At 45.8% G+C, this 11958-nt stretch overlaps 1 protein-coding gene across 5 annotated transcripts in view; it reads right to left on the bottom strand.

Moving 5' to 3' along the window:
• Positions 1–11958, bottom strand: part of myrip (myosin VIIA and Rab interacting protein) — a 129898-nt gene that overhangs the window by 12001 nt on the left and 105939 nt on the right. For all 5 annotated transcript variants that reach the window (XM_010899470.5, XM_020042018.3, XM_020042019.3 and 2 more), the window contains 6 exons: positions 4846–4926; positions 4662–4759; positions 4399–4479; positions 4008–4175; positions 789–957; positions 70–707 (listed from right to left, as the gene is read on the bottom strand). In XM_010899470.5, the coding sequence (XP_010897772.1) occupies positions 70–707; positions 789–957; positions 4008–4175; positions 4399–4479; positions 4662–4759; positions 4846–4926 (1235 nt within the window). The remainder of the gene's footprint in view (positions 1–69; positions 708–788; positions 958–4007; positions 4176–4398; positions 4480–4661; positions 4760–4845; positions 4927–11958) is intronic.

The raw sequence follows: 11958 nt of genomic DNA, 5'->3' as shown, positions 1-11958 counted from the left end.
AGTGTACCTGGTTTGTCTGTCTCTTACCGGTACTGTTAGAGTGTACCTGGTTTGTCTGTTAGAGTGTACCTGGTTTGTCTGCGCGTGGGCCTGCTCCCTCTTGCTTTTCCTGCGTCTCCGCAACCTCCTGACCTGGTCGCTCTGCCAGCTGTCCTCCGCCTCACTGCTGTCCCCCGTCACCTTCGGGTTAAAGTTCACGTCCAGCGACTCCGGCTGGAGCGGGTACGAAGGTAGGACCTGGTGCTGATGGTACTGAGCCTGCCGGGGGTGAAGACGGGAGTCCGCGTCGGGGCCTTTGCCGGTTGCCGCCTGGCGATGGGGCTGGCGCGCGCGGGCGGACGGCACGGAGGAGGACTCGGAGTCTGAGTTCAGGGTCTCTGTGTTGGTGTACTGGCCCGAGGAGGGTGAGGTGACCGGGAGGTGGGCCGCGGTGTACGTCCACTCAGGGTCGTGCTGGGAGTCCGTGTAGTAGGTCTCGTCCGAGAGCTTCCGTCGGAACTGGCGAAGAGCTGCCCCCCAACCTCCCTCGTCCTCCTCCTTGTCGGATTCGGAGGCCATCTCGTCGTAGGCCGACACCACGCCAGACTCCCTCTCCAGGACGCTGAACACCAGGGATTTCCTCTTGGTCAGCAGGCTGGGGCGGGAGTGCTGAGTGCTTTGCAGGGCGATCCAGTTACCATCGGGGCTGTGCAGCACTGAGGACGCACCTGTTCGAACAGAGGCACACAGATAAGTAAATACCAATGGGGGGGGTTTGAAATGCCAAGCCGTGTCTCGGCGGGTCTTACTTGAATTGTCCAGGCGGTCCACACTCTTCCAGCTGGGCAGGGAGGAGACCCTGGTTGTCTCCTTCTTCATGGAGGTGTAGTCTGATACTCCTCCGCCCGCACCCAGAGCTACCTCAGTGGCCTTCTCTGGAGAGTCATCGCTGGTCAGGGAGAAGGCAGAGCGGGACCTCTGTAGACACACGCGTGGACACGCACGCACGCACGCAAACAATACAGACCTGTATGTTAGGTTACACACTTCATAAAAACTAGTGCTTAGAAGTGAACACAGAATTAACAAGAATTCCGAATTGCGGGTCTACAAGTCTAGGATGGCTTAAAATGTACCAGGCAACTGTAGCTCCGTTTGGTTTTGGGTTGCACCATTCCCACTATTCAGTTCGAGTCAAATAAGATTTCAGGCTTCAGTGCAAAATATTAAGATGTTTGGGTGGCAATGTGGACCAAACTCACCACGTGCTGTTTTCTTTACTGTTACAATGTCTCCTACTTGTTTGTACATTTCAAAGTAAATGTCAAATTAAGTCGTCACTAGCTTCCATTGCGTTGTCTATTGTATTGTATGTCATACTGTTTGAATTGACGGTATTGTATGTTACATTGATGGTATTGTACATTGTAATGTTACATTGATGGTATTGTACATTGTAATGTCACATTGATGGTATTGTATGTAACATTGATGGTATTGTATGTTACATTGATGGTATTGTACATTGTAATGTCACATTGATGGTATTGTATGTAACATTGATGGTATTGTATGTTACATTGATGGTATTGTATCTTACATTGATGGTATTGTACATTGTAATGTTACATTGATGGTATTGTATGTTACATTGATGGTATTGTACATTGTAATGTTACATTGATGGTATTGTATGTTACACTGATGGTATTGTACATTGTAATGTTACATTGATGGTATTGTATGTTACATTGATGGTATTGTACATTGTAATGTTATATTGATGGTACTCTACAGTATTTTGTCACGTTTAGTTTTTTGCTATTTCTTAAGTCACGGTTAAAACCCTCCTAATCCTACCATTAAATTAAGACCAAAAAGCTATTTCTTTGTTTATATGTTTACTTTTTTACTTTGTGGTGGACGAAACCAACATTTGAAACCTGTCACCAACTTTTCCAACAGTGTATGTTAGGAGACCCAGGAGGAGCCCATTGTTTTTGCAATTAGCCAACACACCTGAACATGGCACAGTCATTCTGGGACAATCACCGGTGCACAGACGAGACCAAATCATAGCTTTTTGGTAAAGCAAAACACCGTAGCCACAATCAAACATGGAGGAGGTTTGATTATGATTTGGCACTGACTGCCTTGAACATGTGCATTGCATCATGAAATCAGGAGAATACCAAGGCATTTAGGAGCACATGTCCAATCCAGTCCCAGGAGGATGGGTCTGTCAAATATCATCGGTCTTCCAGCAAAACAAATGACCCCAAACACACTTCAAAAAGCGCCCAGGGATATTTCAAGACAAAATGACTATTCTGAAGTGGCCAGCAAGAGTCCAGATTGGAGTCCTGTGCAGAGATCTGAATAGAGCTGGGAGGCATCATTCACATTTCTGAGAATTGGAGCAGTTGGTTCAAGCACAGTGGAACAAACTGCCAGTACAGAGGTGCAGGAAACCCATCCATGGAAGCGCTTGATTGCAGTTATTTTGGCCAGCGGCCAAAATATTGAGTCAGGGATTGTAATAATGCTTTCAATGCCATTTCTGTTCATTATCTGATTTAAAAAGACATAACCTTATATAAAAACCAAGATTCTGTAATATTAACAGTGAAATGAAGAATTGTGGAGACCAACTACTTTCAAATTATATTTAGAAATTATTTGTTATTTGAAGAAAGTGCAAGGGTGCCAATACTTCTGGCCATAACAGTGTGAGCCCTTATCTGAAGTGCACTATTGGGAATAGGTTGCCATTTGGATGAAGCACCAGTCTTGCCAATGTGTTTACTTTAAACAGTCAGCAGAGGGCACCAGAGAAATAGAATCTGTCAATCTGTGTCACTAATCTCAACCAGATACCATTAAATAAACACATATACTAATTTAGAGTGTTTCTTTGTGTGTGTGTGTGTGTGTGTGTATAAGTGTGCACCTCTGCATGTACGTCTGCGTACATCCCTGCGCGTGTCTGTCTGTGAGTGTGTTTTTGTGTGTTTGTGTGTGCGTCTGCGTTGATAAAGGGATCTCTCTGTAGCCCAGGGCGTTGAGGAGAATCCCTGTGTATTCCTCAGTGCTTTGATCATGTGTGAGTGGAACAGTCAGGGAGGGACAGCAGGGGGTGGAGCTGGGAAACTACAGCAGCTTTGATTCCACACTGCTGAGCCTGCCACAGACACAGGAGCGGGACAAATCTCAGCCGGGTCTCCTATTACTACCATAGTGAAGTACTGCCAGGTGTGTGTGTGTGTGTGTAGAGGTTTCCCAGTACTAAAAGGTGACAACTCTGCGCTGAGAAACATGCATTCGAGAAGATGCCAGCTCCGTTGAAGTCTTTGCAAGCCGTCAACACTGCCTCCATATTACATCACAGATGGGTAGTGTAGCATACTGTGTAGCCTAGCCTAGTCTCCAGTAGAGTAGTATAGGGTAGCGTACTGTGTAGCCTAGCCTAGTCTCCAGTAGAGTAGTATAGGGTAGCGTACTGTGTAGCCTAGCCTAGTCTCCAGTAGTGTAGTATAGGGTAGTGTACTGTGTAAACTAGCCTAGTCTCCAGTAGTGTAGTGTAGTGTACTGTGTAGCCTAGCCTAGTCTCTAGTAGTGTAGTGTAGCGTACAGTGTAGCCTAGCCTAGTCTCCAGTAGAGTAGTATAGGGTAGCGTACTGTGTAGCCTAGCCTAGTCTCCAGTAGTGTAGTATAGGGTAGTGTACTGTGTAAACTAGCCTAGTCTCCAGTAGTGTAGTGTAGCGTACTGTGTAGCCTAGCCTAGTCTCTAGTAGTGTAGTGTAGCGTACTGTGTAGCCTAGCCTAGTCTCCAGTAGTGTAGTGTAGCGTACTGTGTAGCCTATCCTAGTCTCCAGTAGAGTATTGTAGTGTAGCATACTGTGTAGCCTAGCCTAGTCTCCAGTAGAGTAGTGTAGTGTAGCGTATTGTGTAGCCTAGCCTAGTCTCCTGTACAGTAGTGTAGTAAGTGAACTGTAGTGTAGCGGTGAGGGCTTTTTAACCCGACTGACCCAGAGGGAGTAGGAGCTCCTGAGGTGGGCCTGGTTGGCCTGGGCCAGGGTGTTGTGAGGGGGCTGGTTGGGAGAGGACAGATCACTGCCTTGGGGCTGGCCATGGGTCTGGGGCCACACAAAGTCATACTCTGTCTGCATCTCGGAACGCTTCCTCCTCTGGATGATCTGGGCGAGAGACAGGGAGAGAGTTGATTGTTTTTGTTGCCATCCATGCCAAAATAGCTCTTTAAACAGAATTCAAAGAGGGCAAGAGAGAATGGAAGAAGGATTAGAAAACAGAAAACAGAGAGTAAGGAAGAGAGGAGAAACAGGGAGAGAAGAGGAGGGAGATGCGACATGACCAAAAACTCCAAACATCTCCAAAAACTCCAAACATCTCCAAACAAACCTTTTGTACAATGGTTGTGGCGAGTTCCTCTATAAGCTCTTCTTTATGGTCCCGCAAGTAGCGTGCCTCATTCTGCTTCTCCTGCAGAACAGAGACACATGGCCTGGTCAGAACGCCCGTGAAACCATCATCCCAAACACTCCAAACCAAAGAATGGGAGAGAGCAAAATATATATATTTTTGTTTTACTTCATCTATTGATTACCGCCCCCCCAAAAATATACATTCATTTTGTTAATATTTTGCCAGATTAACAGTCTCACCAAGCTGTCGCTAAACTCTTCCGCCTTGGCGATGGCTTCTTCTATGGCCTCCTCAGCAACACGCAGGGCAACAGTGAGAGTCTCTGCCATGCTATGTCCTACACACATACATACACACACGTTTACAATGTTGTGTCATGTTGTGTGTATGTGTTGTGATACTTCTGGCTAGCTATATGGGTACCTTCACTCTGCCGGTAAAAGGTGGAGTCGCTACCACAGATGCTGCCATCGTTGTCGTTGCTTCCGTCGTTAACGCTGCTCTCTGCCGGAAAGACGGAGACACAATAAATTACAATGGAAGCCAAATCCAGCACTAAAACCCAAGGCAAACCAATCCAAGCAGCGGAGGAGAACAATTGTGTGACAAGGACGAAGGGCAGTGAGTGTCTGTGTGTGTGTCTGTCTTTATGTGTGTCTGTGGGTGTGTGTATGTGTGGGTGTGTCTGCCTTTATGTGTCTCTCTGTGTGTATCAACCGTGAGTTTGCTTGTATTGTATCAGAGAGTCATTTGGTGACGGATGTGTCCCAAAAGGCCATCTGTGTTTTTCCCAGGAGGAAAAATAATTGACTCTTTACTTCCTTTCGCAGAAGCAATCAACTTCCTCCAATTAGCAACTCAGGGAGTAACAACGGTGTGATAGCCAAAGTGATCCCCTTCACAAGACCTGCGCCCCTGAAGGACTAGGCTGAATGGAGTGTGCGCGTGTGGAGGCTGTGGCTTAAATGGCTTTAGCAGTTACACAAAGCAGTCAGTGCCTAGCGGTGGGAGTCACGACTGGCCATGTGGAATACCCTGTGTGTCTGTGCAGTGACATTTGGAGCCAGGTAAACTGACATTATTACTCCTGCATTTGTTGGTCCGTCTGTCTGCTGGTAGTGTCATGTTCAAGGGCTTTCTTGCAATTACGGCTCACTTGAAGTCCCCCCACAGCATTTCGATAGGATTGAGATTTGGGCTTTGACTCGGCCATTCCACAATTACTTTTTTGAGCCATTCTGTTGTAAATTTGCTTGTATGCTTAGGACAAATGTCCTGTTGCAAGGTCCATGTTCAGTTCAGCTTCAGCCTTTTGCCTCAAACATCTACTCTCCTGTCCAGACCACACTGTTCCAGTAGTTTTGGTCTTTATCTGGCCAACTTAAGTTGCGTCTCGATATTCTTTTTTGAGAGCAGACTTTTCTTCCTTTCTGACCTCCCATGTAGGCCAGGTTTGTGTAGTCTATTTCTGACAGTTGACCCATGCACTTCCACATTGTTTGTGGCAAGAGAGACCTGTAGATCCCTTGACATTGCCCTGGGGTTCTTCTATGAGCATCTTTTGGTCAGCTCTTGGCCAGTCCTAGGTAGACTGCTATAGACTCCTATGTAGTGGCCTGTACTTTTCGCCATTTGTATATGATCCGTTGGATAGTAGAATTATGTGCTTCGGTTCGCTTGGAAATTTGCTTTGTAACCCCTCCCAGACTCATAGGCATCAATGATCTTTCTTCTTAGGACGTTGGATATCTTTTGATCTTGGCATGATGTGCTGACACACACACATACAGTTAAGTACCACACATACAGTTAAGTACACCAAGGTAATAACTCTTTATTTTGAAAATCTTTATTGCAGCTTTTGGTGAGTTCTATTCATTAGTTGTACTATAGCCATGACCCAAGAGCTACGCCCATTCCCATTGTTTGTACACCTGTATTGTAGATAAAGATACTAGCTAACCATGACAATTAAATGTAAGTCACAAGTTCTTGTTGCCAGTGGGTAATCATAGCTAGCTAGGCTAATCAGTTTATATTTATGCTAGCCACACATTTCCGTCAGTATTTGTATCTATTTAGCTATCTATCATTGCTTTCAGAAAGGAACACTTTGCATAAGCATTGGACAGCTGCTCTTTTTTATTTGAAAAAGGCTTAGATGATCCTAATCCTGTAGCTGCCAAGCAATGCAACCTCAAAGAGCTTTTAGAGGTTTGTAGTTACTACTGGTTATGGATAGTTGAGGCAAGGGATTGTCAGCCATGTTGTATTGTTTTGGTCTGCGTTTGCATGTTCATACTTGACAAGCAACTTCAGTGAGTGACTAGGCAGTGAAGATGCTAGGAAATTGTCAAAGCCTTGGGGCCTAGTTACTAGTGGATGAATATCTATTTAAATAAATTCAGTCACCACTCTCCACCACTCAGCCAATCAGGGGCTGCCAATGGTCTGCTCGGCCAGGTACAAGACAGGTTAGTTGTCTTGTGTTTTAACAATTTTAGTCTTCTGGCTTAAATGGAGTCAGTCCTTCAGTTTTTCTATTGCGACAAGAGCTCCTGAAGTCAGCTATATCCACATCCCTAATCAGGGTCTTCCACGTCTTGCTCTTCTCTTGTTCTTTCTGTTAGCGTTCAAAAATCACACCAATAGCTTAGTGTTGGTTTATTGGATGGTATTTGTTTCCCATCCCATAATAAGCTACCATCTAGGGCCGACAGCTCCTCCAATGTTTGGTTAATTTAAGCTCCTTGACCGCGTTTTGACTGCTTCTGGTCAGCTTTGTTAAATGCCAATCAAAGTACTCTCTCTTTCATCTACAGTGTGTGTATGTGTGCACACATTTGTGTGACTGTCTGCCTGTATACATAACCTGAGAGAGACCGCCAACATCAGCACACAACACGACCCAGCGCAAATGAAGCCTGAAATCATGTATGCAGGAGGACGAGGAGATACGCTGGCACTGCCAAAGCTAACAGAGTCCTTGTGAAGGAAATGGAGCGTGCATAAGAACGACAACAATGACATGCAATCAATCAAACACCACAAGATGGAGGCCATGTGGCATTTTGTTTGCTGGCCTTTAACATGGCTACGCCAATTAGACACAGAGGCGCTTCTTAGATAGTCTCTTAGTTTGTTGTTTTCTTGCTCTGTCTCCATGCTTACTTTCCCTCTCCATTTCTGTCTTTGTCTACACCTCCCTAACCCAAACAGCCACGCGTGAACAAATGCACACCCACATCCGTGCTTTCTGAGGTCGCTGAGGATGCGAGAGCCAGGCGTTATGGAAATACGAGTGACTCACTGAGTAACAGTGTTGTTTGCAGGTGCCCCTGTCTGTGACCTCTCACAGCAACAAAATGCCTTCCGACGCCCCGCCATCCAGACTGGCTTGCAGGCAGGCAGGATGTCATGCGGCCAGACAGGCAGAAGGAGAGTCAGACAGACACGAGGACGGGACATGACCGTTTGAAAACCCGACCATTTGGCCGGGCTACGACCTGCGAATACCGACACGCTTGCTTGACAAACTTGCACGCCATGTATTGCCACGGTCATGCTCCGTTTCCTGTCAATCATTTCTGCCCCCTCAAGAGCGTTCAGCTCTTCTCTCGATTCTACCGGGGCTGTGATCTACTGCCGGGGCTGTCATCTTCCAAACAGTTAGCTGCTCATCTCTAACCATGTAAACACCTGAGAAGAGAGACGTTCAATCTCAGCCAGAACCCCTCTGACAGCATTGTCTTCCTCCCTGTTCTACTTTCACTTCCTCTCAACACCCCTGGCATCGGCGGGTGAAAACGGGAACATCCGCTTCTCTGGAACAGTGCGTTCAACCAGCTTCCATCTTCTCTTACGAGGATGTGGGGAGCCTTTCACCCCATGACACATTCTCTCCCCATAACCACGCCTTCACCTTTTCCCCACAAACAGCTCGGTTAAGAAATCCCTCAACATCACCATGACAACGATGCAGACGACAGCACTGGATTGTGTGTGTGTGTGTGTGCACATAACAACCTTATAAATATTTTAACCGTATTCGAATCGACGTTCGATTTGTAGATAAATAACGTGTGAAAGACGCTCCTGTCAGTAAAGCTCCACTTAAAAGCTGATGTTTCTCCCTCTGGTAGTGGGATGAGTTGCCCGGACAGCCAGTGTTCAGTTACAACACAGCATCTGCCACCACACATGAAGCGCAGCTTTCAGCAACCACTTGGTGTCATTGACAACATGACAGCTCCGACAGCGGCACGGAGGAAGAGGAGATGGCGAGGAAGACATTTTTCTTTCTGAATGAGAAATGCACAGGCTTCCTGGAAGTACAGCGGGCCACAGCGGTGGGAAACCTACTGGCCACCAGAGGAACTGTCGCTTGTGAGACCCTCAGGTGCCAGCTGAGGTAGCGGCGAGACGGAGCACAAGGATTTCTGTTCTCCACCTATTAAATCTCTCCTGACACTTACAATGCCTCGTTAACAAAGTGCGTTAGTGTGTGGGTATGTGCCTTTGTGAGAGTGATTGTGTGTGTGTTGGGTCAGGGGTGAGTGTGTCCTCCTAAAATGTCTGATGGATGGTTAGTGACAGATCAATATATCTGTTCACATCAGAGGGTACAGCGTCAAGCCACACAAGGCAACGTGGTATCAGCTCAGGAAACCTCAGTCCACGCATACACACAAACACATGTACATACACACACTGCACACATGCATTTAAATAAAAACACACAAAATTCCAGACAATTGGCCTGAACACACACAGTGCCTTCACACTCCTGGTGCCCTTTTACCGGAGTGACAGTTTTTGCCTTCAGCCCTTTTGAATGTTTTGCCCTATACTAATCTCCTTCCCGGACACGTCCATCTTCAGCCAAATCCACGCGAGTTCTTTTGCTCAGCAGCTTCGGGCCGAGGTTAAATCTTCACACACAGAATTATTTCGGGACGGGGGGGGGGCAACGCGTGAGTCACTGATGCTCCACGACCAGAGTGGCAGGAAGCAGGAAGAGAGGCAACAGAGGTCACATATACCAACGTCAGGTAGAAGACTGTGGCGTGGCTGATTCACTGGCTTGTCTGAGGCAACACATTCTATCTACAGTGGATCCATCAGACGTAACGGGATTGGTCGTCTTCCAGGCCGACCATGTTCTAGTGGTTAGCTCGCTTCAGTGGTTGCAGCGAGGAAACGTTTCGGAGAGAGTCAACATTGTTTCAGCGTGACTCTTTTGAAGACGATCCACGATGTCCCGTCAGCACTTCATCGACGAATCGATTTCGGTCGACAGACCACAGTGTTGTGTCAGTGGTTTCCTGTTGCCCACTCAATGCTCGCATCTCCAATACTGATCAAGTCCGTGTGTTGATCGGATGTCTTGGCCCTGTGCTTTGTGCCTGGACGTTGGTTTAACAATTGAGGAATGTTCTTTTGGGGTTTGTTATTGCGTTGATCAAGAGAAAAGTCTATTGTAAAATGTACACAGGAATACACAAGCACAGAAAAGGCTGGAAATGTACCCTGCTTTCTCTCATTCTCTAAAGCAAAGGGGGTTGTTTGGAGGAGACAGGGACCGACTGTTTTATAGCCAATTAGAGCTGGATCCTTCTCAAACGGCACTTTCTTCAATTACAGTGCACTGCTTTCGACCAACAGCTTCAAAAGAAATTGTGTGTCATTTAGGAGGGAATGGTGAAGGCAGTTGTAGCCAACACATTACATTTCCACAAAAGCAATTCCATAGCTGTCACGTAGTAGGTACAAACAATACCTTCACAGAGTTTAAAACTGGCACATTACTGAATAAATGATCCTCAGTGCCAATGGGAAAACACTGATGACCTATAAACCGCAGATGTTCAAGAATTTACAGGTCTAGGATGACGGGTCCAGGAAGACAGGTCCAGGAAGACAGGTCCAGGAAGACAGGTCCAGGAAGACAGGTCCAGGAAGACGGGTCTAGCATAAGATTGGTCTGACATGAGACAGGCCCAGGTTAGCAAATCTAGGATGAGCAAAGTATTATATGTGGTGGGAGGGAGTGATTTGGCATTTTACCCATCCCATCATATGTCCATTTAATAACCGTTATCCATGTTTACTGCAAACACACACAGGTTTCGGTGGGTAACATTTGTTTGCATCTAGGTACCCATGTAATTTAAGTATTTAAGCATTGATTTACATTCAGTAATTCTGTCTGCATTCATGAATTTTATAGAGCAAGTCTGGACATGAAAATGCTAAATCCCTGCTGCTTTTCTTTGCTGCATCCAAAGCCTCATAGCCATAATGCAATAACGCACTTTTGTATTTAATTTTTTTTATCACCCAGGCATACACACACACACACACACACACACACACACACAAACCTCCCTAGAGCCACATCCATCATAGATGCGCTTCAGCAGTCTGTTTGTAGGTCACATGTGAAGACCTAACTTTTACTGCATAGGACAAAAATGAAGGTTTAGTTTACCTGGCCACTTTCCTAACACCCACTCCACGCACTGTAAGTCTTCTGCTTACACAAGAAAGTCATTTGGTGTAAATTTGGTTAAACATCCCTTTATATTGGCAACAGAGTCAAGACCTAACATTCACACTTTTTATGTTCAATGAAATGCATACCGATAATGTAGGAGCAGAACCCCATACCTACTGTCAAATATGATGGTGGGTATTTCATAGTATGTGACTAGATGGCTTCCACTCATCCTGGACGCCCTAGTAACACCAACAGCTTTGTGAACTTAACCCAGTACCAAAGCATGTTGGCCAGAAAACCTGGTTGCCACTGCCAGGAGTGGATTTTACTACATGTTAAAGACCTTAAGCACACACAGACCACTTCCAATGCCAATGATCTCACAAGGGAAAGATGTCAATCATTTGAAGGTGACGTTAATTAATCCTGTCTGTACAGGATTAATTAATAAAATAACCAAATATACCAATTTTGCCTACAGCATGGGAGCCTTCAGACTGTTCAGATTGTGTGAGAAACATCCAAACCGCCGTGGCTGTCCAGACAGAAGCTAAAAGGCCTTTTGCAATATTTCAAAACACAATTATTTTAGTCCGGCAAGTTCTTTGACCGATTTAATGGATCTAAGTGGCCTGTAGCGTAGCCTATTGAAGTGTCAAAGTAATCTGTTATTTTGTTATTTTGTCTATAAATATGATAAAATTAATGCCCCCCCCACCCCCTTGTCTTTAGGGCTTAGCCTTCAAAAACCTTCTGACCAAGAAACAGTGGGGCAAATTTGTGTTTGCTTAATGAAGAGAAACACATCTATAAGCTGCATTATTTAAATCAATTATTTGGTATTTTGTATTCATTGAGGTCTCAGAAGGCATTGTGCAGTCGTCACATGCAGAACTGTTCCCAAACAGCCCCAGGTTCTGCTGATATTCCTGTGGACACCGGTGTAGTGTGCTACGTAGGGAAAAGGGTGCATTTTGGGACTCTGGACCACCTTTTAGATTAATACAAATAGTTTTTGCCTGGTATTTCTACAGTGT

Source organism: Esox lucius, chromosome 21 (genome assembly GCF_011004845.1).
Source record: "Esox lucius isolate fEsoLuc1 chromosome 21, fEsoLuc1.pri, whole genome shotgun sequence".
NCBI lineage: Eukaryota > Metazoa > Chordata > Actinopteri > Esociformes > Esocidae > Esox > Esox lucius.
This window is presented reverse-complemented; position numbering and strand designations above follow the sequence as displayed.